The sequence below is a fragment of the Aphidius gifuensis genome, linkage group LG6, assembly GCF_014905175.1.
Source record: "Aphidius gifuensis isolate YNYX2018 linkage group LG6, ASM1490517v1, whole genome shotgun sequence".
Classification (NCBI taxonomy): Eukaryota; Metazoa; Arthropoda; class Insecta; order Hymenoptera; family Braconidae; genus Aphidius; species Aphidius gifuensis.
In genome coordinates this window covers 7165321-7192996 of record NC_057793.1, presented here as the reverse complement: position 1 = coordinate 7192996, position 27676 = coordinate 7165321, and the positions used below count along the sequence as shown (strand labels likewise).

The 27676-nt window shown below is 25.1% G+C and overlaps 3 protein-coding genes across 5 annotated transcripts; 2 read left to right on the top strand and 1 right to left on the bottom strand.

The window, feature by feature from the left end:
• Positions 1-2122: 2122 nt before the first annotated feature.
• Positions 2123-12884, top strand: LOC122859156 (neprilysin-2-like). 2 transcript variants are annotated; one of them, XM_044162554.1, is made up of 7 exons: positions 2123-2533; positions 9568-9719; positions 10423-10521; positions 10602-12023; positions 12127-12213; positions 12299-12462; positions 12529-12884. In XM_044162554.1, the coding sequence occupies exons 1-7, from the start codon at positions 2502-2504 to the stop codon at positions 12865-12867; spliced, it is 2295 nt and encodes a 764-aa protein (XP_044018489.1). In that variant the 5' UTR covers positions 2123-2501; the 3' UTR covers positions 12868-12884. The 2 variants fall into 2 exon arrangements, with proteins under 2 accessions (XP_044018489.1, XP_044018488.1); XM_044162553.1 differs by having other exon boundaries at positions 2208-2533; positions 10390-10521.
• Positions 9626-14890, bottom strand: LOC122859193 (eukaryotic translation initiation factor 3 subunit G-like). Of its 2 annotated transcripts, XM_044162611.1 has the most exons (3): positions 14785-14890; positions 13461-14372; positions 9626-9736 (listed from the first exon to the last, which is right to left on the bottom strand). In XM_044162611.1, exon 2 carries the CDS (start codon positions 14367-14369, stop codon positions 13503-13505), a length of 867 nt encoding a protein of 288 aa, XP_044018546.1. In that variant the 5' UTR covers positions 14370-14372; positions 14785-14890; the 3' UTR covers positions 9626-9736; positions 13461-13502. The 2 variants fall into 2 exon arrangements, with proteins under 2 accessions (XP_044018546.1, XP_044018545.1); XM_044162610.1 differs by lacking the exon at positions 9626-9736 and having other exon boundaries at positions 12862-14372.
• Positions 14891-23195: 8305 nt separating this feature from the next.
• On the top strand, positions 23196-27498 carry LOC122859154 (calcium homeostasis endoplasmic reticulum protein). The gene is made up of 7 exons (XM_044162551.1): positions 23196-23369; positions 23691-23861; positions 23929-24520; positions 24605-24676; positions 24758-25154; positions 25741-26174; positions 26238-27498. Exons 1-7 carry the CDS (start codon positions 23351-23353, stop codon positions 26950-26952), a joined length of 2400 nt encoding a protein of 799 aa, XP_044018486.1. The 5' UTR covers positions 23196-23350; the 3' UTR covers positions 26953-27498.
• Positions 27499-27676: the final 178 nt, after the last annotated feature.

Below are 27676 nucleotides of genomic sequence, written 5' to 3'. Positions count from 1 at the left end.
TTTTTTAATGATATTAATAATTGAAATGAAAAAATTATTTTTCTATTTATATTATGATTATTTTATTTATTTTGTTGTATTTTTGTTTTTTTCAACAATTAAAAATGAATTATTATAAAATTTAATTTTAATTAAATTAATAGATTTTCTTTTTGTTTTTTTTCTATTTCCATTAAATTTTTGTATTTACCTAGTAATTTAGTTGATTATTAAATAGTTAATAAAAATATTTTTTTCAAAGGAAAAGTAAAGCTGGAATAAATAAGGAAATGTTTGTATAAAAATAAAAATGTAAAAATGTAAAATTATATAGTATAAAAATAAGGTGAAATGATAAATAGTACAATAGACGTATAATTATTTATTTAGTCAGTTTAAATAATTGTTAATATATTATTTGAGTATATTAAAGTTGAATAATAATGCTATTTTATTTTCCTCATGATAAATATAAATTAACATGAGACTGATGATTGATAACACGTGAGAGATTATTGACTGACACTAAGTTATTGTCATGGTCTATCAATCAATATTAATTAAGATAATTGTTACTATTCATAAACAATAATTGACATTTTACATTAATCATAATTTATCAATGCGAATTTTGAAATAGTTATTTATATATTTTTATATACTTATATTTGTATAGAATTAAAAATAATAAAGCATTAAAAAAATTCATTTTAAAATAACATAATATATAAATATTATTTTTTTTTTTAATTATTATTCTTGATGAGGGTTATTATTTTCAATGTATCGTGTGAATGACGAGTCCTTGTATTTATAACTTGATGAGAAGGAGAATTTCTTGTACACGTGAATAATTATTTTTAATCCAAATAATTATTTTATATCACTAAAAATAAAATTAAAAAAAGTTAGATAATGCTAGACTCGTGTCTAAATAATTTACAAATAAATAAAATAAAATAATAATTGAAGAAGTTATCTAGTTTCTCTGGAGATTGTCTTACGGAATTTTTTTCTTGACCGAGGATATAAATTTCGAAAATTCGTATCGATAAAACGACAGGAAACCTCAAACCAAAGAGGAAGTCAGGGATAATCAGGGTTTTTTCCACTTTTAAATATTTTTTTTGCTGATAAATTTGTTGTATCAAAATATTCTCACAATAATTAAATACTCGAGGTTTTATATCGACCAATAAAACATATACTTTAAGTCAATTTTTTTTCTGAATTTTCAAGTTTTTCATTAAATTTGTTTATAATTTTTCATGAATATATTTTTTTAATGATTGTCAAAAAATCTTATTTATTTAAATGATTTACATGACTCATTGGAAATCATAAATCCAAACCCATCAGGTTTTTTTATTTTACATAGAAATTTTTCTTTTTATATTATTCAATTTTTATTCTACAATGATATAATTTTATTATATTTTTTAAATGGAAATTTTGATAACTGTAATTTCATCTAAAAAATAAGAATGACAAGTGAATTAAATAACAATGATTTAACAATTTTTAATAATTACAAAAATATAATAAAAGTTCTAAAAATAACAATAATTCGTTAACCTTGATTTTAAGGATAAAAACTAATTGATTCATTAAATAAAATAATTGAATTAAAAGACACAAATTATTCAATCATTATCTATCATTTAAAAAAAATTTATAATAAAAAATAGACACATGTTTTATGTGTCACGTGCAATAAGATAATATTATTTTCTATCATGCAAATAAATCTTTTTCACATGCGCTTTTAAGTACATGTTAAAAAAAAATAGATAAAATCAATCAAAATAAATAACACTATCTGCAAAAAAAAAAAAAAAAAAAGACAAAATTGTATTAAAAAAATTTAAATAATATAATTTTTTTCTCGATAAATTTTTAACTTTACAAGGTCAAGGATATATTTTAATCGGTCAACATTGTTTTAACGTTAATTTATCTATTTTATTACCTCTATATTATTTATGTCAAAATATTTAACAATAAAAACATTTATAACTTTAATAAAATTTATTTTTTTTATTGTAAAATGAAAAAAAAAAAAAAAAATCTTATTGAAAATAAAATAGTTAAAAAAAAATAAGGCAAGTAGTGATATAAACAGTGAGTGGACACAAACAAACGTAGTAGCAAATTATTGAGAGAGCAAGTGAGACACTTTGTTTAATCGAAGAGAGGGAGAGGTCGTTTAAATACAGCGGTGAAGTGCGCGCGCTTGTTCAGTCCGGCAGTTACGCTCCAATCCAGTTCATCCTTAGCCCGCCGAATTATCTATTTATTTTCATTCAAATAAATTTCAATTATCATCAATATATACTTGATAAAATTATCACAAAAGATTGATAAATAATTTTTCATTATCAATTTAAATTTTGTTTTGAGATTTAATTGTTTTTATCATTTTTTTTTTGGGTTTTTTTTTTTTTTTTTGTTTATAAAAAAAAGTGTTGTGTTATGTGCCGGTAAAGGGGTAGTTTAAAAAAAATTATATTAAACTAAACAGGATGACTAACAGTATGAAACAGACAGTTATCACGTAAGTTTATTAAAAATACAAAAAAAAAAAAAAAATTTGTACTATTTTTTTTTTATGTTTTTAAATAGAAAAAAAAATAAATTTTTGTCAAATCAAAATTATTATTTAATTTGTTTCTTTTTTTTTACATTTTTATTTATTAATTTTTTCATTTATTCGGACCTGATATTTATTTAAATACTTTCAAATTTAAATTTTTCATGTAAATTTTCAAATTTTTCGAAAGATTTTATTCAACTTTGTTTACAATTTTTATTTATTTATTATTTTTCTTATCTTTGCAATAAAAACATAGGAAAATTTTGTTAATTTCTATAATATTTGATAATTTAATATTGATTGATTATTTCGTAAATAAACAATCAAAATTTCGTTAATAAAAATTTTTTGATTTTCCTAAAAATATTATTTTTTCTATCTGTACTTATTTGTTCATAGGAAAATTTTTTTATTTATTAATTTATTCACTAATTTATCCTCAACATTGTCTATTTAAAATTCCATTTAAATTTTCTTATCTCAAAAATTTTCGATAATACAAAATAACGTAAATAAAAATTTTGTTTTTCAACTACAAAAAAAGCAATAAAATATATATTTCCAGGATATAAAAAATGTAATAAATAATTTCTAATATTCAAATGGTAAATATTATAATCCATGACCTTGATTAGACACACGAGTATTTATTTTATTTTTCAGATTGTACATCTATGCACATTTATGAAGTTATTGCTAATCAATAAGATCGTGACTTGAATGATGCTTTAGAATAAATAAAAATAATAATATATTTTTTTTTTCCCCAATGAAATAAAATAAATACATAGATAAAATTAAGCCGGAAAAATAGACAACTTAATTTCCTGATAAATGATTTAGTCCCTCCAACGAGAAATGATTAAATTAACTAGATTAAATGAAAAAAAAAAATAACATCAAGGAAAGTTTTTATAAACAAGACCCTTCCAATCACGATCTTTGAACTTGCAATAATTATTTTTCAGCTTAAATATTATTTATTTAATAAATATATTTATGCAAATAACACCTTCATGACACATTCGGAGTGAAATTAAATATCAAAGTGAAAGTTATACCCAACAATAATCATTTTTTTTTTTTTTTTTTCGATTTCTTTCTTTTTATACTGTCATGTTTTTTTTCTTGTTATATATACCTTGCTCTCAACGCAATCATAAATGAAAAAAAAAAAAATTAATAAATAACAATAAACATAATACAAAAAAAAAAAAAAAGTTTTTCATTATGAACAATTCATTCCACACTCACTGGAATAAATAATGTAAAACTTTAATTTTAATAAATTGCACTTTGTTTTGTCATTGGAATTGATAGAAAAAAAAAAATATATATATAAATTTCATTCTCTTTTTGAGCATCATGGGTAAACATAATAAAAGGCTTAAGTAAAAAAAAAAAAAATCCCGCATAATAATACAGTTGTCTCCCGACCTACGTGCCCTTGAAAAAAAAATTTCTTTGTCTCTTGTTTACACTGATTTAATATTTAAAGAGCGAAATTCTTATTGCGAAATTAAAAAAAAAAACAATTAATTATAATTAAAAATATATATTAATTTATTAACTACAAATTCTAAACAGAGAATTTATTTTTTTTTTTAAATCAATATATCGGTTAAATTTTTATTATGAAAAATTGAATAATAAAAATTTTTTTAATAGTTAAAAAATTAAATAGACATAGATAATGAAATTTTATGATGAATATTTTGATGATACCGTTAATGGTAAAATAGATACTACTGATGGATGCACTTGTGATAAAAAATCGTGGCTGGTTTTTCGATAAGTTTTATCTCAAATAATATGATATCGATCGTAAATTTGTGACAAAACGAGACTAGTAGGGCAGTTTATATTTATCAAGAAAATTTATCCAGAATAATATTTGCTTAAAAATATAAATATGTATATAAATAAACAAATAAATATATTTTAAATCAATATTTTAAATAAATAAACTAACGATAATTGAAATGGTCTTAAAAGTTTTTTAGAAAATTTATTAATATTGGATGATGATTTAGGTAAATAATTGTTGAATTAATTATTTTTTTTATTAATAAATAGATAAACAAATAAACAGTTTAATTTTTTTATAAAAATTTAAATTATTCAACGCAATTAGTGCTATTTTGTTGTTGTTTTTTAATTCTTTTATTATTATTTATGAATTTTTAAAAAAATTTTTTTCCGGTGCAATGAGGTTGGACATAAATTGCTACACAAATTCAGTGTTCATACATTTTATTTGATGATGAATAAAATAGTATTAAGGGTCAATGACATCAGCCCAAAACTAAATTATACATATCAAGAATTCTCGATATGAAAATAAAATATTTAAATTTCTCAAAAAAAAAAACCAATAAAAGTTGATATTTTTTTAAAATATTATCGAAAGAATTTTTTTTTATTTTTATGAATATTTTTTTTTTTATTATTACTGATAAGTTTGTGCTGTAGATATTATGTCAATTTTTATGAAAAAACATATTTAATATATTTATTTGTTTGACAAAAATGCACTATGTAGAAAAATTTAAATAAAAAAAAAAATATATATTTATTCGGCCTAATTATTTATTTAAATAGGTATTTAATTAAGAGAAAAATAATAATGTGAAAGTTTTTAAAGACACAATGGTATGATGATTGTTTAAGTAATATTTTAACCAATTACATATATTAAAATAATAAATAAATAATTTATGAAAATAAAAATAAAAACATTATATATTATTTTAAAATTATTTATTTTTATTGTATAAACAATAGATGCAATAATTTAATAATTTTATTTATCTTAAATTTATATAATTTCACAAAATTAAATTAAATTTTTTTCACTCCAGTTTAATTTAATCCATGGAAGAATTTGTCAAGATGAAAAAATAAATAATATTATTGTTTTTCTTGTGGAGGTCGTGACACGCTTTTAGCATGATTGAACATGGAGACAGTCAGCTTCCGGGTGAAATCAATTGTCCTAATTTCCATCAAAAGAATAAATATCGTGAAAAAAAATATCATCAAATATTTGGGAAATATTTTTCTTCGTGATAATCTAATTGATAAGTTAAAAAAATATTTATTTTAACTTTCTGTAAGAAATATTTATGGAAAATTAAATTATATATTTTTTTTTTTTGTTATTTACCTTGGATTGATAACAGCCACATTTTTAAGATGGAATTTTTTTTATTTCTCAACCTCGTGACTTTATATAATGCGACACAATTTGATAATTGGACGGAAAATGAGCGTAATATTTCTTAAAATTGATGGAATTTAATTTTGTAAAATAAAACGTTTCAACGTTTTTCTTGATAATAAAATTTATATAAAATATTTATAGATAATTAAACGCCCACACGTGTGTGTAATTGAAAAATTAAAAATTATCTCTAATTTTTCAAGTGCATGTTCATTTTAAAGATTTTTTTTACAGAATAATTTTTTAATATCAAGGTTTATGAGAAATTATCAATTTGATTAGTTATTCGACTATGATAATTCAATTTATACTGATGAGTTGACCACATAATTTCCGTTCAACGATTAAAATTTTCAAACAATTTTTCATTCAACTTTTTATTTCAAAATAATTTCCTGATTGCTTTGAAATTAAATTTAATCTAATTAACAATTATTAATTTAATTAATATTATTTCAACCATCATGTAAAATTTATCAAATTAATTTACAAAATTCAATATCCATCAATGTAAAATTTTATAAATAAATAAATTTAATTTCAAGTCAAAAATAATAATGCTAGTTGAATAAATAAATTAACTATTAAAATGTTTAGTCACGTAATATTATTGAATCCTGATAATATTCATTAATCATTTAAATATTACAAAATAAAATTTTTTTTTTTATACAAATAAATAATCAAGACGTATATAGAAAATAACAATACAACTTTCAAAAAAAAATATCTAGTTTGACATTGACCCCTTCTCAATACAAGAATAAAATAATAATAATTTCATCTCTACTTTCACATTCGTTATCAAGACAAAAAAAAATTTTTTTTTTTTTTCAAATAAAAATTAATCATCTACCCGCATTGAAGCCCTTTTTTTGGACAATTATTTTTAATTTTTTTTCATTTATTCTTCTTTATAAAATTAACACCAGTCTGCAGAGACACGAACAAAAAAAAAATCCAAAAAAAAAATAATATAATACCGAATATTAACAATAAAAAAAAAAAATGAAAAATTTAAGAAAAATTTTTCGACAATTTAAATACGCAATAATGATTGTTATAATAATATTAAAAATTTTTTTTTTAATGAATTATTTGAGACAATGATTTATATAAATAAATTGTTTTTTTTTTTTTTTTAATATTATTAAAATAGCGGGGTTACATGAGGTCGATACTCCCATGTTGTTGGCTTGCGCCATTATTATAATAACCACAGCATCACAACGCTCCTTCTCGGTAGAATCAGCAAAGCAACAAGGTACATACCACGCACATAATAATATACAATAATATTTATGCATCAGAAGAGTCATTTAACTATTTACTCATTTAACTGGCACAAGTCACCGATCGTTAAAAAAAAAATTACAACAGCATTCATATATACTCATCCAATAAAATAATATATACAAAACTTAATAAAAAAACTATAAAAATAAAATTATTATTATTATTATTTATTATTTAGGAGGGTATATAAATAATAGGGGGTGGGGGGGAGGAGGGATTGATATTGTTATTAAATGTTTTAAAGAAAAATTTCTCGGTCACATTATCCTGTATTTATTGATAAGCAGCTTTTTTATTTATTGAATATTGATTTTGTTTTTTTATTATTTTTTGTAAAATCAATTTTATTATTGAAATTGAATTTTTAATCGATGAAATATCGTGATTGATTTGTTTTATTTATATTTATTCTATGTATAGAGTTGAGAGTTGATATTTTTTTTTTTTTTAGTTTTTAAATTGTTTTTTATTTATTTATTTGACAATGAATGCAAAGCTGGAAAATTATGAAAATTTGAGAATATTTAAAACGAAACATCCTCAATTTTATTTATATTATGAATTTTTGTTTAGAAATATTTTTTTTGACAAACATAAGCCGCACCGAAGACGCCGGAGTGTAGCTGTAATTACTTAAGTCATGTCAAATTATAAAATCGAAAAAAAAATAAAAATAATTGAAATTAAATTTTAAAAATTTTAGAACACTTATATTCTCGCGTAGTTTAAATACTAGAAGCATAAATTCATGAAATTTCAACTCGGAAATATTTTTTTTCAACATCGATGGTTTTTGGCAAATTTAAAAATAATCGAAAACTCAAAAAATAAAATTTAAAAATTGAAACAATACTATTTATACTTGATAAATACATAATTTATTTTTTTCATAGTAAAATATCTATCGTTCAGGATATTTAATAATGTAATCAATAAAATCAGCAAACCATGATAATATTTAATTTTTTCATTTGTAATTTATTTTTACTGAAAGAAAAAAATCTATGTATAATTACTAGCAAGATACAACCGTGAGATAAAGAAATCTAGATTTCACTTTCAAGGACAAGCAATGTAATTCTCATAAATATAGATAAAAAAAATAGTGAAAATATGATTATATTCGAGTATGGTAAATGAAAAAAAAAAAATAATAATCAACAGAGAAAAAATAGAACATTTATCATGGTTCATTGTCATTAACCCAACGTTCTACATTTTATTAAACTTGGATATTTATTATTGCAAAAAAAAAAAAAAAAATAATTATAAAAACATAATATATTGCAAATTTATCCCACGTTAAATAGTCTGGAATTCTTTTCTTATTTGTATGTAAATGTGCATTAAATGCGTAATTAAACAAAGAAATATATGTAAAAAAAAAATTATTTAACTTTGGTTCAATTCTCACACTTGTTATGTTGTAATTTTGATTGATTTTATTATTTAATTCTATTGAATAAATAAATGAGAAAATATTTTTATATACAGTGTATATAAAAATAATTATTTTTCTATAAATAAATTGTCGTTGATTTTAATTTTTTTTTTCTATTTTTCATTCATGTAACAGTGGGGTGTATGGTTTTCACTAAATCCTTTCACAAAATGACATGTTTTGAGTACACTTGTATCACGATTGATTGAAGGAAGTTAGGTAATATCATTCCAACTAGAAAAACTGCAATTGAACGCATGCATGAATCTCGAGTCTCGACAAGTACGCAATAATAATTTCACACGATTGAAAAAATAAAAAATAGTAAAAAATCATTAAAATAACTAAGATTCATTCGGCGTAAAAAAAAAATATATTATCAGCAAAAAAAAATACTTAACAAACCAATAATAAAGAAAAAAAAAATATTAAAAAAATTATTGTCAAATAAATTGGAGGTTGATAAAAAATTAATGGAATAATCTGAGAAAAAAAATAGATAAAAATGAAAAAAAATATCTGTCTGGGTCACCAGAACCAAGTCACATATTAAAAATAATAATAAAAAAAGTATTAAAATTTTGTAATAAAAATGAAAAAATAAAAATTGGATTTTTCATAATTTTCAAATATTAATTTTAGTTATAAAATTTTGTAACGAAATATTTATAGCTATAATTTTCAAGATTAAATTATTGTTATTATTTTTATTTTGTGCTTAATGTTTATATTAATATTTAAAAAAAAATTAACAAACTTGAAAAACAAGAGTTTAACTAAATATAAATATAATTTTTTTTCATGATAAAACTTGACGTATAAGATAGCTAAAAACATGAAAATAAATTTATAAATAAATGAGCTTATAAATAAATAAATCTTGATAATATTTTAATAATTTAATAATTTTTAAAATTCATATTTAAAAAAACGTTAAAAACCATTTATTTTACATTTTTTCATTTTATTTATTTTATTTATTTTAGAATATATTTAATTGTCGAAAATAAAAAATTATATTTTTTTTTCTTGAAGAAATCCGACATGGTGGAAACGCAGATCAGCATTGGAACGTGGATTAACAGTTATAGCTGTTTCTGGTGGACTTTTATGCATCGCCCTGGCAATTGGAATTGCAGTTGTCTTATCAAATGGAAAATCATGTGATGATGCCTCAACAGCATCAGGTATAAAAACCAAGACACTAAAAAAAATTTTATTAAATAATTTATTTAAATATTCACAAGCTAATATAATAAAATAACTTTTAAATTTAAAAAAAAAAAAAAACAGAACAAATACGTCAATGAACATAAAAATTTCTGCATAAAATAATAATAAAACGTCATAAAATAATTCCATGAAATTTAAAGATTTGAATTTTAAATTAAAAAATCAATCAATGCCTCCACAATTTAATTTTTTTTTTTACCTTAATATTCAAATTGATCTATTTGATCTATTTGATCTATTTGAGGATCACAATATGTATTTGTTTTTTTTTCTTTTATCAATTTTAAAAATCATTACAAATAAAAAAATAATCAATCAATCACGACCTCATTATATTTAAAAATAAAAAAAAACAATTCTTAATTTATATAAATTAATTACAAATTAATATATTCATTAAATTCACCTTCACTTGTTCATAATATATTAACCCCAATGACGTTCATGTATAAATAATCAATTAAAATTTAAAAATCATCTAAATGAAAATAAAAAATTTAACATATTACAAAATCATTGAGGTTGTTTGTATAATATACATTGTCATGTCATTTGTCATATCTAATACAATGGGTTATCATTTTTTTTGTACTTGCACACGTGTTCATAAAAATACGAGAGTAGTACCATTAAAAAATGAGATATTACCATCAACAGCTGAAGCACTTAATGGACAACTTATGAAAAAATCAACACCAACTGTTATCAAAGCACCAGATTCAGATGTATGTTATACAACAGGCTGTGTTCATGCTGGTAATATTATCAATAATCCTATTTAAAAAATTTAAATATAAAGCTGAAATTAATTAATTTTATTTGTTATTAATTTACAGCTTCAAAAGTACTGAGTAATATGGATGAAAATATTGAACCTTGTGATGATTTTTATGGTTTTGCTTGTGGTAAATTTATAAAAACAACAATTATTCCAGATGATAAAGTAAGTGTTAATACATTCAGTGTTATAAGTGATAAAGTACAAGAACAATTACGTATAAGTATTGAAGAACCAACTTATAAAGATGAACCAAAACCATTTAAATTAGCTAAAAATTTATATAAATCATGTATGAATAAAAGTGAAATTGAAAAACAAGGTATTGAGCCATTATTAAAAATATTAGAAAAACTTGGTGGTTGGCCAGTTCTTGATGGTGATAACTGGAATGAAAATAATTTTGATTGGCGTGATACAATATATAAATTTCGTGATATGGGATATTCTGTTGATTATTTTTTGGATTTTAGTATTGGTTTTGATTTAAAAAATAGTACAAAAAGAGTTATTGATTTGGATCAAGCATCACTTGGTTTATCACGTGAATATTTATCAAAAGGTTTTGATGATAAAATTGTAAAAGCATATTATAATTATATGATTGATATTGCTGAAATACTTGGTGCTGATAAAGAATTAGCTAAACAAGAACTTAGGGAATCTCTAGAATTTGAAATGAAATTAGCAAATATATCATTACCAAATGAACAACGTAGAAATGCAACATTACTTTATAATCCAATGACAATTAAAGATTTAAATAATAATTATCCATTTATAAATTGGCTTGAATATTTTAGTAAATTATTACCATCAAGTATAACAATTGATGAAAATGAATTATCAATTGTAAATGTACCAAGTTATATTGATAATTTGGGTAAATTAATTGATACAATACCAAAACGTGTACAAGCAAATTATGTTATGTGGAGAGCAGCAGCAGCATCTGTTAGTTATTTAAATGAAGATGTTAGAAAACGACAATTAGCATATTCAACAGCAGTAAGTGGTAGAACAGAACGTGAATCAAGATGGAAAGAATGTGTTGATATTGTATCTGGTGGTTTATCATTAAGTGTTGGTGCAATGTATGTACGTAAATATTTTAAAGAAGAAGCTAAAAAAAATGCTGAAGAAATGGTCAATGATATACGTATACAATTTAATAAAATACTTGAAAAAGTTGATTGGATGGATGATGAAACACGTAAAAGTGCACTTGATAAAGCAGCATCAATGTCAACACATATTGCATATCCAGATGAATTACTTGATGATAAAAAACTTGAAGATTTTTATAATGATATTGAATTAACTGATGATAATTATTTACAAAGTGTATTAAATTTAACATTATTTGGTACTGAATATTCATTTAGTAAATTAAGAAAACCAGTTAATAAAACTGACTGGATTAGTCATGGTAGACCAGCAGTTGTTAATGCATTTTATTCATCAATTGAAAATAGCATACGTAAGACATCAATTTATATTAAATTACATATTATCAATTTATTTTTGTCGTTTTATTATCCAACAAATTATTAATCATTTATCATTTTTATTTTTATTTTTAGAATTCCCAGCAGGTATACTTCAAGGTGCATTTTTCAGTAATGATCGTCCACGTTATATGAATTATGGTGCCATTGGATTTGTCATAGGTTTGATTGATAATAATTTAAAAAAAACAATTTCTAAATAAATAAATATTAATCATTAATGTACTATTGTTATGTTAATTAATAGGTCATGAAATTACACATGGTTTTGATGATCAAGGTAGACAATTTGATAAAGAAGGTAATCTTGTTGATTGGTGGGCACCAACAACTAAAGAAAAATATCTTGATAAAGCTACATGTATTATTAATCAATATGGAAATTATACTGTTCCGGAAGTTGGACTCAAGGTTGGTTGATTATTGTTGTTATTAATGCTATTTTTTTAATTAAATATTTATTTTTTCTTTCGTCAGTTGAATGGAATCAATACCCAGGGTGAAAATATTGCTGATAATGGTGGTATTAAAGAAGCATACTGGGCATATCGTAGCTGGACTGATAAAAATGGTCCAGAAAAAAAACTTCCTGGTCTTGATTATACACCAAGACAAATGTTTTGGATAAGTGCTGCTAACACATGGTGCTCGACATACAGACCAGAAGCACTTAAAGTTCGTATAACAACTGGATTTCATAGTCCTGGTGAATTTAGAATTCTTGGACCTTTATCAAATATGGAAGAATTTGCTGAAGATTTTCAATGTCCATCTGGTTCAAGAATGAATCCAGTTAAAAAATGTGCTGTGTGGTAATTTTATTTTTATTTTTTTTTTTCAAAAAAACAATAAATTATACCTGTTGTTGTATTTTATTATTGATTTTTTTAAAAAATATTATTAAGTTAAGCGCAATTTATTTGACGAGAAAAAGAATATTTTTTTTTTTAAATATTTGTATATACAATAAAAAAAAAAAAAAAAGTTTGTCATTATTCGACAATGACATTAAAAAATATATTTGTAAGAAAATGTGTTGATTGACTAATATCAAAAAATTTTTGTCATTTTTTTCTGACTCATTTATCATCTTAGATATTAAATTGTTTATAATAATAATAATAATAAATAATCGTAATTGTAAGAATTTGATGAATAAAATTATTTAAGATGTTATGTAGAGTTATCATTTTTAAGTACTTATAAAAAATAAAGAAAAATAATTAAAATAAATAATCCTGGAATTAATAATTTATGTACGAAATGTTTATTATTTTACCTTAATAAATATCTACATTTGCACATGTTATAAAAAAAATTGTTTATTTAAATATAATTTTAATGATATGAAAAAAAAAAAAAAAAAAAATTGATTTAAAAAATGGGATCCACAAGACAATTAAAATTACCTTTTCACCAAATTTTATTTCAAAGGATTCATTGGAAGTTATTTAGCTTTGTTGTGTCGGAGGCTTTGACCAGTCAACACTTAAAATTAAATGATCATATCCATAACCATTAAGATGAGCAATTGCTCGGCTGGCATCAGAACGTGATTTGAAATGTACATATGCAAAGCCTTTGCATCTGTCGGTTGAACGATCCTTGGCAAGGTAAAGTTTTTGGATATGGCCAAATGGTTTAACAAGTTCTTCCAAGTCAGTTTCAATGGTGCTCTCTGATAGATTTGATATACGAATGGCTGTTGTATCATCACGTCGTTGCATTGACATTGAATCACCACGTTTACTACCACCATCACGTAAACTTGGTGGTACATATTTACCACCTTGTACTTTACCATCACTATCAGTTGTTGTTGTTGCTGATACACCACCAGGTCCACTTGGTGGTTTTTTATCATCTGGCACTTTACCACCAGCAAGTACTGTATCTTTGTATGGACATTTTGAGGTCCAATGATCGCCATTACAATTACGACATTTAACAATTGCTTTATCAATATTTTTCAATTTATCTAAGCCACCTTCATCTTCAATTTTATTGTCTTCTTCTTTGCTTGATATAAATTGCATGTAAACATCTTCAGCAATAATTGTTGTTGCTGGATTTGGTCCTGGTCTGTCCTTGGCTGAATCACCAAATTTTGGCCAATTTTTACGCATAGCTATTGTTTTTGATACAACTCGCTTTTCAACTTTATATGTACGGACAACTTTAATTTTTTTATTATCATCATTAAATTTATATTCAGTTAATATTTTAAAACCATTTTCATAAACCTCTGTTGGTGATGGTAAGGTTTCCTCATCACCATCATCAGCCCAGCTGCTTTTAACTTCGTATGCCGCTGGCATTGTCTGAAATTATAAAAAAAAATTAATAATTGAGGTTACGTTGTCAATCATTTTATTTTAATCAAGTTTTTAATATTTCCTTATTTATTATTGTTTATGTTTTTCCATAAAAAAAAAATAGATAAAAATTATTTAACAATTTCAACACTGACATTATTACAAAATAATAATTATAAATAATTATACTATAATTCAGTTTGTAAAAAAAAAAAAAAAAACGTGGTAATTGACTTTGACAAGTTAATAATAAAAATTAAACAATTTTATTTTTTTTGTTATTAAATAATTGTTGTTAATAATTAGCAAGAAATTACTATCCTTTTTTGATATAAAAATCCACTTGAAAGTAGTTGAAAAGTCAAAACAAAAATCAACAAATATGGAATAATAAAAAATAATAATAATTGGTACGTACCCTTGCGGCTGCTGGCGGCTTGCGCTGCTCAGCACTGCTTAATGCTTTGCACAGACAAGACAAGCAGACAAGTGTGCAAGTGTGTGCAAGGGAGCGTTCGATACAGTTCGATAGCTGGCCAATTTTTGGCCTCGGCCAGCTATCGAACGCTCCCTAGGAATGCAAAGTTTATTGGCGCTCAAAACTAGGGTTTTTTTTTTCTAGTCTAACATCCGCTCGTGGTTTGAATTTAAAAATATATATATATACGATGTATATATTTGATAGAATAATAGGAAAATAATTTTTTTTTAATGATTAAAAATTGTTCTTAATGATTTAATAATTTTAATAATTTTAGTTTTAAAAATAAAATAAGGAAAAAATATATTAGAAAATTTTTTTTAAGGTTGTTTTTTTTTTTTTTTTCATTTATTGATTTTTTTCTTTTTCCATATGGGCAGTATGTTGAGTTAACAAACGTTGCTTGTTGATAAGAGATGACTCATCAGTCATCGAACGAAGCGATCTCTGGGCCTAGACAAGTTTAGTTAGTCTTTGGCTGCGGCGGAGTCAACAGCAAAATTACGAGCTAGAAAATAATTTATAAAATTTGGTTAGAAGTCGTTGAAGTAGCTGCACGTGCATTATTAGAAAATAAAATTAATAGTAGTAAATTATTTTAAGTGAGTTTTTTGATAAAGTTAAATAATTTATAAAGTTTTAATCAAAGTATTTAGAATTATTGCACGTGCAGCCTCGTGTTTTTCTATTAAAAAAAAAAAAGTGCAAGTATTTCGTCGAATAAATAATTTGCTCGATTGTTGGAAGAAAAAAATTATACAGGTAAATTTATTTGTGCAGACTATCTCGTGGTTTTTAATTGTAAAAAAAAACGTGCAAGTAAGGTTAAATTAATTTTTTTTTTTTCTTGTCGGGGTTTTCACAATAATTATTACAAAATTATTTCCATTTTTTTTTTTCATTTAGATTTTAAAATAACATATTTTTTTTTTTGTCGTGAATTTTTCAATTAGTTTTTTAAAAAATATTTTAAAGCTTTAAATAATTATTGATTTTCATTGAAAAAGCCGTTAGAATTTTTTCCCGAGCATATGTTTCTTTTATTTCGTCATCGTGATGTTCAACACATGTTTCACAAATTTCTCTCGTAGACGATGAGTCATAGAAAATCGCAGTGACCTCTCGTCTTTCTAGATAAATTTTTTTTAGTTCGTCTTCATTCTTTGCGGAGTTCACTTCAGTTTTTTCGGTATTTTAATATAACCTTGCTTATTGTTCGTGGTTTTTTCGTAGTAAATTAATTTAAGTGAGTCTTTCGATAAAGTTAAATAATTTTAAAATTTTTAATCAAAGTATTTGATATTATTGCACGGGCAGCCTCGTGTTTTACGGTTAAAAAAAAAAAGTGCAAGTGTTTCGTCGAATAAATAAATTGCTCGATTGTTGGATGAAAAAAATTATACAGGTAAATTTATTTGTGCAGACTATCTCGTAGTTTTTAATTGTAAAAAAAAAACGTGCAAGTGAGGTTAAATTAAATTTTTTTTTTTTCTTGTCGGGGTTTTTACAATAATTATTATAGAATTATTTCCAATTTTTTTTTCTTACATGTAATTTTTAAATAGTACATTTTTTCTCGTGTCGTGATTTTTAAAATAATTATTATAAAAATATTTCTATTTTTTTTTTTCATTTAGATTTTAAAATAATATTTTTTTTTTTCATTAAGATTTTAAAATAATATTTTTTTTTTTCATTAAGATTTTAAAATAATATTTTTTTTTTTTTGTCGTGATTTTTTTAATTAGTTTTTCAAAAAATATTTTAAAGTTTTAAATAAATATAGATTTTCATTGAAAAAGCCGTTAGAATTTTCTCCGAACATATGTTTCTTCTATTTCGTCATCGTGCTGTTCAACACGTGTTTTTCCGAATTTCTCTCGTAGTTAACAGATGTAGACGATGAGTCATAGAAAATCGCAGTGACCTCTCGTCTTCCTAGATAAATTATTTCAGTCCGTCTTCATTCTCTGCGGAGTGCGTTCAAGTTTTTTTGGTACTTTAAAATAAATTTGGTTAGAAATTTTCGAAACACGTGCAGCCCGTGGCTTTTCCTTGGAAAATTTTTTTTGATTTAATTTTTTCGTCCGGTAAATTCATTTAGAAGTTTAATTAAAATTATTTTAAATTAACAAGTGAACATTCTCCGTGCACATGTAGTGTTTTTTAATATAGAAAAAAAAAAAATTTGTGCAAGTTTTAATAGTGCTTGTTTCTTTTTTTTAAATTATATTGAAGATAACCTGGACAACTTCCACATACAGGCTTTGATGAAAGAATTTTGTTGGATTATTGAAATCTACCTATAGACAACTTCTAAAGAATATGGCTATTTGATGGAAGGATTTTATTGGACTATTGGAATCTACCTGGACAACTTCTACAGGATTTTGCAGTTTGCAGTTATAAGGTAAGTTCCTCTAGATCGAGATCGACTAGTTGAAATTATTAACCCATCCCGGAAAAGTGCTTTAAATGTCCTTGAAGTTTTAAAAAAATTGTTATATTTTTTAAAGCTTCTTGTCGTTCCATACTATCATTTATTTTTTTGTTTAGATTCATTTTGACTATTTTTTTTTTCTTCATTAATGAAATTCAATTTTTAAACAAAGTCAAAATGGGTCGACCCTGTCTTCCTCAAACAGAGTAGACGGGGGTGATTAGGATTTTATTATTATCTATCGTGATTATTTATACTAGATAAATTATCACTCTTTTTTCTTGTATTGCGATGTATTAGTATGTAAGTTTTTTTTCGTTTGACTTTAGAGCACTTTTCCAATAAAACATTTTTATTTTACATTTTATATTTAAATTGACAATATAATTTTGGGCGCGATTTTTTTCTAGTTAAATAGATATAATTAAATAAGAATATAAATTAAATTTTATCGGGTAAAAAAATTCATTGCATAATGGTTTTATTAAAACATCTCTTAGAGCTTGCATTTATTTTATGAATCTTGTAATTAATTTTATCTTAATATAAATATTGAATTTTCATCAAATATGACTTTCCAGTAATATTACGTTATTACTACTTGCTTTAAAAATTTGAGATATTAATATGTAATACGCAGATAATTGAAAAATAAAATAAATTCATAATATATATATGAAATATATCTTTAAATTCTGTTTCTCGAGTAATCAATTTGATAAATTAATTTTACAATATTTTATGGTAGTTCATTAGATTCTTAGGTATAAATTATCTTTTGACTTGAATTATTTGGGGTTGGATTGGGGGTTGCATACGGGACGAAATAGAGTTTTTAGTTTTATAAAATCATTTCAGAGTGTACGTGGGGATCATGGGATGCTAGGACAGACATGACCTCCACGTGGTGCATCCTGGTTAATGCCAAGAAGTCTGTTAAATATTTTTTTTTGGATACAAATTGAATTACATAAAGCGTTATAATTTATTTGCGTCATATATTTTGAAAATATCAACTAGTACGTGCGTTTTGGGGGAAACGATTTTCTGATGAAACTAAAATAAATTTAATTGAAATAGTACAGGTTAATTATGCAGGTGCTCCATGTGGGTATCCTGGGTAATGTCGGGAACACTGTACTCTATATGCATCACAAAATGAAAAATATATCAACCAATACGTATTTGTAGGAAGAATTTATTTTTTAAGAAAACGTTAACATATGATACAAATAATCTCGGGAACACTGTACTATACACTGTATTTGCGTTACAAAATCAGAAATATCCGTCGATGCGTGTTTGTAGGGGGAATTTATTTGAAAAAAAAACTTGAACATATGATAAGCGATGAAAGAAATTTGTTAATTATGCAGGTGCTCTATGTGAGTAACCTGGGTAATATTGGGAAAACTGTACTCTATTTGCGTCTCGAACTTGAAAATATGATAAACAATTAAAAGTACATGTTAATTATGCAGGTGCTCTATGTGAGTATCCTGGGTAGTCTCGGGAACACTGTACTCTATATCGTCACAAAATTGAAAGTATATCAACCAATACGTATTTGTAGGGGGAATTTATTTTTCAAGAAAACTTAAACATATGATAAGCGATGAAAGAAATTTGTTAATTATGCAGGTGCTCTATGTGAGTAACCTGGGTAATATTGGGAAAACTGTACTCTATTTGCGTCTCGAACTTGAAAATATGATAAACAATTAAAAGTACATGTTAATTATGCAGATGCTCCATGTGAGTAGCCTGGGTAATATCGGGAAAACGGTACTCTGTGTCACAGAATAAAAAATATTAATCAATCGATTTTTGTACGGGGAATTTTTCAATTCAATAATAGATAAATTTATATATATATAGTTTTACTGAAATCGATACATTTGTAATTAGTCTTTTTGATATTTTTCGCGAAAATTTAGCTGGCTACCAGATCCTGGTAGTTTGACGACAACAACTCTTGCAGTTAGCTCTCAAGCCCAGCTAAATTTTTCTTGAGTCTTTAGTCTACCCCTATTTTGTGATAAATGATATACTTGAAGTATTCACCGGGCAGGATGGCGGCAGTTACTCAGACAGATCACTGGACTTCTGAAGTCAACTTGCACCCAAACTCAGCTGAACTATTTCTCGAATTCATAGAAAACTATGCGATATTCATTAGCATGCAGCTGCTACGTTGTGTCAATATGATTATCTGTGGCCTCTGGTCGGAACGCGAGACTGCTGAAGCAATTGTGTACTTATTAAACCAAGTTGATTGTGTCAGTCGCAAATTAAAAAAAATTTGTTGTGAGACTTTAGTCATGAGGAATGAATGGCATTTATTTCAAGGTTTTTCTTGCCCTTACTCTTAGCTAAGTGATTTATTTGAAAATATTTACCTGACATACCAATCGCAGACTGGTATGAGTAATCAAATAAACAGAATTCTATTATTCTATGATTCTCGGCTAAATTTTTCTTAAGTCCTTACCGGTCCAGGGTACGGTGAGTTTAATCGAGAAATTCTGCCCCAATCTTAGCTTGATTAATTAAAATTTAGCTGGCTGTCAGATCCTGGCAGATTGACGACGATAACTTTTCGAAGTTATTATACTCTCAAGCCCAGCTAAATTTTTCTTAAGTCATTTATTGGTTCTGGTTGGCGGTGGGTGTCATCCATGCTCATTTCTAATTAACTGGTAAGTTGATCTCTAACGTAAACATACGTAGCGTATCTTAGATCCAATGATTTGTTTCGTTAAGTAATCTGCCCAAGCCAAGCAAGGGTTGCGCCGCAACTGCGTATAGAAGGCATTGCTTCACTGCTTATTCGCATCTTTTTCGTGAAATATCATGGGGGTTTTTTTATTATTTTTTCGTTTTAGAGTTTTGAAAAATGTTCGATGTTAGCTAAACTATATGTATAATATTTATGGGTTTACTTAATAATGGCTTTGAATTTTTGGGTATAGCTAGTGCGGGTTTTTAGAAAAAATGTTTAATTTTAAAAATTTGAAAATAGTATTTGCATAATATGTAAATTGCATGTAGATTGCGTGTTTGTGGGAAATTTATTAGAAAAAAAAACTTGAACATATGATAATAACGATTAAAAGTACATGTTAGTTATGCAGGTGCTCTATGTGAGTATTCTGGGTAATCTCGGGAACACTGTACTCTATTTGCGTCTCGAACTTGAAAATATGATAAACAATTAAAAGTACATGTTAATTATGCAGGTGCTCCATGTGAGTATCCTGGGTGATTTCGGGGAAACTGTACTCTATTTCGTGACTAGTTTTAAAATGATAAGAAAATTCGTATTCATAGGGGAGAATTTATTTATTGAAAAACATATGATGACACGATGTTTTTATTATAAAAAGTACATGTTAATTATGCAGGTGCTCCTTGTGATGTATCCTGGGTAATGTCGGGAAAACTGTACTCTATTCGCGTCACAAAATTATACATGTGATCATATATTTTATTATAGTGCATGTAAATTATGCAGGTGCTCCTTCTGATGCATCCTGGGCAATGTTGGGAAAACTGTGCACATATTTTTTTTTCCGGGATTTAACAAAATGAATTAGTTTATTATGTATGCGGATTGACGCCTCTACTTGGCTATTTGCTGAGAAAATTAACCGAATTTCATTGGATTATTGGAATATACCTTGACATTTTCTACATGGCTTTGCTGAGAAAATTTTATTGAATTGTTGGAGACTATCTTGACGTTTTCTACATGGCTTTGCTGAGACAAATTTTATTGGATTATTGGGATCCACCTTGACGATTTTTACATGGCTTAGCTGAGAGGAATTTTAATGGATTATTCGGGTCTATCTTGACGATTTCTACATGGCTTAGCTGAGAGAATTTAATTGGATTATTGGAGACTACCTGGACTACCTTTGAGAATTTTGCTGGTTGCTGTAATAAGGTAAGTTCCTCTAGATCGAGACCGACTAGTTGTAATTATTAACCTATCCCAGAAAAGTGCTTTAATATCCTTGAAGTTACAAAAAAATGTATGCTATATTTTTTTGAAGCTTCTTGTCGTTCCAAACTATATATTATTTGATTTGTTGTGTAAATTTATTTTGACTGATTTTTTAAAATAATTATATTTAATTTTTATGCCAAATTAAATGTCGTTAGTATAAAAGTCAAAATGAATTGACCCTGTCTTCCTCAAACAGAGTAGACGGGGGTGATTAGGATTTATTATTATCTATCGTGATAATTTATAATAGATAAATTATCACCCTTTTCCAATCCCGATGTATGTTAATATGTAAGGTTTTTTTATTTGATATTTTACGCACTTTTCCAATTAATGTATTACTAATATTTCAGGATTTTGTTTTTCAGGATTTCAATTGTTTCAAGTTTTTTATGTTTGACATGATTTTAATATTTTGAAGATTTTATTTGTTTCAGAATTTTCAAGACTACGTCATCTGCTGTTCCTTGAGAATTATATTTCGAATACAAGAGGATCACTTATTCAAGATTGCATAGTAAACTGATGGCATACAGAAATCAAGCCTATAGAAATGTCTTATCACAGTGAGTGATAATGGCATAGTGACTTAAATGGAATTAATTTTGAAATGTCCTATCACAGCAAGTGATAGTGGCATAGTGAATTAAATTAAATTAAACTTGAAATGTCCTATCACAGCGAGTGATAGTGGCATAGTGAATTAAATTAAATTAAACTTGAAATGCCCTATCACAGCGAGTGATAGTGGCATAGTGAATAAGCCGTCATTGTTTATATTTTTTTTTTCGTTTTTTTATTTTAAATTTGCGTCGACTGATCAGTATTTGCTGCTATGCGAGCGCAATCGAAACATTTAAAACCGTTAATCGAAATAATTCTAGATACCGTGCGAAAAGCGTTTAATTAAAGTGGATTAGGTCTACTGGAGAAACCACTAATAAAAAAAAAACGAGTCAATGTCTTACCTCTTGGGTGGCTGGGAAAAGACACGCGGAAAATAATTAATAATTTATTTGTAATTTAATAATATTTAAAACCGGATTTGGATCATATAGGTATATTTTTTTTTTACACAATTACTTGAGTAAACCTTTGAATACATATATAATAAATCATTAACTAAAATTTGTTTTTATCTATTTTAGGCAAAAAAAAAAATTGAATAGAACATTTTATTTGATAAGAGAAATTAATGAGTTTGTTTTTTTCATAGCTGACATGATTTATCATTTATTTATTCCGGTTTTTCCAATTAGATTATACAACATATGACGTATTAATATTTGATTCTGGACCTTTTTCCTTGATGATTTTTTGAATAATAGATATTATTTTTTTTTTAAATGTTCTACTTATACTTCAAGTTCATTTGGAGTAAATATAAGACGGTCTTATTTATTTAACATTGCTGAACAATTTGAAATTATAATGTAGCAGTGCTGACACTACGAACATATAAAATAAACCATGATAAAAAATTGGCCGGATTTTTGGCCTCGGCCAGCTATCGAACTGTATCGAACTGTATCGAACGCTGCCCAAGTGATTGCAATTTGCATGTGATTGTGTGAACCGGTGTGAACAAAGTGACAACACATTTGCACAATGACAGGATACTCAAAGTCAGCCATGTTTTTTTTTTTTTAATTTTATTTTTTAAATTAATTAAATTTTAATTGAATAAAGCACTTAAACAATCAACTAATTTTGTAATAATAATTATTCTTATATTATTTACCTATAGTTTATTATAGTTTATAAATTTATCTTTTAATTTATAAATTATAATTTTTTTTATTTAACAAAAAATCTAATTTACCGACATGTAAACAATCGTGTGCAATCGTGTGTCTCTCTCCTCTAGTAAAAATTTGTAAACGAGCGTTAAAAAAAAATGGTGTCCATCACAGCGTTATGATTTTCTAAATTGCAAAAAGTAAAAAATGTTTATTATAATTGCTAATTTATCATAGCATCATATTTTTGAATACAATCATTAATTAAATATTAAATTTAATAACTAATTGTTGAGTTATTTACAATACAAAATGGATCAAGCACCAGCAGGTAAAAAACAATGGAAAAAAAACCGGTCTCGATAAAACTGCCAAATTTTTATTAAAAAAAAAATTAGTAATATTATTGTTTACGTATAATTATTTATAATTTTATAATTATTTAAATTAAATAATAAATATCGAATTTATCATTATTATTTTTAATGTATGATAAAGTATAATTTTGTTGGATTTTTATTTTTATTAATTTTTAATAATTAGGTTATGTCAAAATGCTAAAGTTTTATTATCACACAATGACAAATATTTATAATTTTATATATTTTATTATCTGTAAGAATCAATTGTTAATTTATTTTTTATATTTTAGACATTGAATTGCGCAAAATAATTGACAAACTTGCACAATTTGTCGCAAGAAATGGTCCAGATTTTGAACAAATGACAAAAACCAAACAACAAGATAATCCAAAATTTGGTTTTTTGTTTGGTGGAGAACACTTTAATTATTATCAGTATAAAGTAACTACAGAACAAGCAAGTAAGTTAATAAAATAAAAAAATAAATGAATAACAAAATGTATTAATTGTTTAAATGTAATTTACAGTTTTAAAACAAAAAGGAATAAATCAACCACAAAATGTAGATCCACGTTTAAACGTTTCACAGCCACCACCACCATCACCACAACAACCAGTTCCAGGTTCAATACAACAGCTTAATACTTTAAATATTCAAAATAATGGAGCTATTGCTGGTATGCCTGGATCAATGATTGTTAATTCAGTGCCAAATGTCATTGGTGGTGTTAGAAGTGGTCCACCACCACCACAACCAGGTGTTGTTAATGGACCACCACCAACAGCATGGCTACAAAATGAATTATCAAGTCTTGAAGCACAACAAAAAATACTACAAGAACAAGTTACACAATCTGAACAAAATTTAGCTGCTCAACATGCTGCATTAATGTCAGAACAACAACATCGTGTTGAAGAGGCTGTTAAATTAGCTCAAGATGAAGCATTAAAAACATCAGCACAAACAACAAATACTGATCTTGAAAAATTTGATGTTGTTTTAAAACCAGCTATTGATAGTTGTACCAAAGACAGTATAAATGCTGCAAAAAAATGGATTATTGATTTTAGTACAAGTAAAGCTAGCAACCAAGTTATTGCTGATTATTTACTTCAAAAGTAAAAAAATTATTTTATTAAATTAATCATTTAATTTGTCTTTATTTTATGTTAATTTATTTATTTGGAAATTTTTGTTTTCAGAGTCATTCAGACCACTGATATTGGTCATAAATTACATATTGTTTATTTGCTCAATGATGTCTTGGCCACTTGGTAAGTTTAATAATTATTTTACATTAGATTATTCAATATTAAATAGTATTTAAAATAACTTTTTTATCTTGTTAATTCAAGTGTACGCAAAGGATCAATGGAAGATATACGTAAAACAATGGAAAAAGTTGTTGTACCAATGTTTTGTAATGCTTCACTTGCTGCATCTGGTAGAGTACTTGAAAAGCTAACAAAATTATTAAATTTATGGGAAGAAAAAAATTATTTTTACGATCAAAATATTATTGAAAAACTCAAAAATCCAAGTGCAACATGGTCAGATTATCAGGCAAATTTAGTTGCACAATTTACAAATGCAATAACACCAATAACATTGTCAACTAAAAAAACATATGATAATTATCAAGCACAACATCAGGCATTTGTTGATCATGCAACACGTCAAATTGCAACTATTGAACAACAAAAAATTTCTATTGAACAACAGTTGAAGACACCACCACCACCACCCCAAATGGTGAGATACTACTAAAAAAAAAAAGCAAAAACATATAAAAAAAAGTTAACGTTATAAATAACGTATCATTCATTGCTATTATTATTATTATTAATTATTTTTTTTCATTTTTGTTTGTAAAAAAAAAAAACATTATATTTTGTGCTTTTCATATTATTATTTTATTTTTTAATTCTTCTTTTCATTAAATATTATTTTTTCTTTTGGTTTTTCAATATTTTTCATTTTTTTTTTTTTTTTCAAAGCACATTATTAACAATTGTTCATTCAATAAAAAAACATAATAAATACATATAAACAATGGTTTTGTTTTAAAATTGATGAAACAATAAAAAAAAAAAAATAAAAAAAATTAACTAACATACCTTTACTAAGCCACACACACACACTCTAAGGCAAATTATAATTTATATTTTTTTTTTATTTTATGGCATCACAATGCTGCATGTTGTTTTTCATAATTTTAATTTAATCATTGCATAAAAAATTTACAGGTTGGTTATTGAAAGAAAATGAAAAAAAAATAAATAAATAAATTGATAAAAAATAATAAAAAATAGAATATAAAAAAGAACTTTATTTTTAGGTACAACAAAATCAACAAAATATGTCATTGCCATCACCACTAAGTGGTCCACCTCCACTAAGTGGTCCACCTCCACCAATTGGAGGTGATTTAAATTTTAGTCAACCTCCACCTGGTTGGGGGGGAGTAACACAAACTGAACCACCCCCATTTACAACAGTACCATTGCCTGATTTTTCAAAACCACCACCTGGTTTTGGACCACCTCCACTTGTAATACATGAACCATCTGTTGAGGATTTGATGCCAAGTATGCCTTATTTTGAATTACCAGCTGGTTTAATGGTACCACTTATTAAACTTGAAGATGCTGAATATAGATCACTTGATCCTGATGCTATTAGATTACCACCACCAGCACCACCAAGTGAACGTTTAGTTGCTGCTGTTGAAGCATTTTATGCAGCACCAAATCATGATTCACCAAGAGACAGGTATATAATAATAATAATAGAATATAATTATAAATAAATATTGATAATTAATTATTATTACAGTGATGGATGGGAAAAATTGGGTTTATACGAGTATTATAAAGCTAAAAATAGTGCACGTAAAAGAAAAGAAGATGATATATTATCTGGTATACGTGAAAAAACACGTTCACCATCACCAATATTACGACCAAGATCAAAATCACCTAGTCCACCTAAAAAACGTTATAAAAGTAAATCACGTAGTAGATCACGTTCACGTTCACGTGGACGTAGTAAATCAAAATCACCAATAGCATCAACAAATCATCGTCGTAATAGTCGTAGTAATAGTCAACATAATAATAGTAATAGTAATAGTAATAGCAATAATAATAATACTAATAATAATCGTAATAAACGTCGTAGAAATAGTAATAAAGATAAAAGTCCAGATAAACGTAATGATAGAACAGATAGAAGTCCAACACCACCAAGTTTTCTTGGTTCAACATATAGTAAAGGTTTATCTGATACAAGTTTAGATGAAAGTAATAAAGGACATCAATTATTAAAAAAAATGGGATGGGCTGGTGCTGGTCTTGGTGCTAATGAACAAGGTATTGAAGCACCAATATCTGGTGGTGAAATTAGAGATAGAAATGATCAGTACAAAGGTGTTGGTATTAATCTTAATGATCCATATGAAAATTTTCGTAAAAGTAAGGGACAAGCATTCATCACGAGAATGAAAGCGAGAGCTGAAGAAAGAGCTGAAGAACGAGGAGATCGAGAATAAATTATTTATATTTTATTAATATTATTATTGTTTTTTTTTTTCTTTTTTTTTTTAATTGTCATTTTGCATTCCTTGTTTCTTTTTTTTTATATGAAAAGTCAATCTCGATGAATGTAATTATGGTGAATCTATTTTTTCAAATGTTTTTTTTTCTTTTTTCTATGTTCGTTGTGGATGAATGTATGAAAGTTTTTATCTCACATTAAAATTATCATTTTTTTTTTCTTTTAATTGTTAAGATAAAATTGCCAAATGGTTTTTTTTTTACTTTAAAAATGAAACTTAAATATTTTGATCAGTTATTAAGATTTTTTTTTTTGTTTTTTATTTTAATTTATTCTGAGGAAATCAGAACATTGTGTAATATAAGTCAATTTTCATCATAAATATATATATATTTTTTTTTTCTTTTTTTTTTTCCATTTTTATAAATCAATTGTCAATGTTACGTTAATCTTTTTACAATGTGTTGAAAGATTTAAAAAAAAATTATGAACAAACTGTACAAATCGAAATAATATTGTTCGTAAAAAAAAAAAAAGCAAATTTATTTATTTTCTCAGCTGGAACTGATGGAATTGTTGAAATAATTTAAAGATTTTTTTTCTTTTTAACATTAATAAGATATTCTTTCGATTAATAATTTTTATTTCAGCTAAAAACAAAATCATCAAGTTAATTTTATTTTTTTCTGGTTATATTATTTAAAATTCATCATACTAAA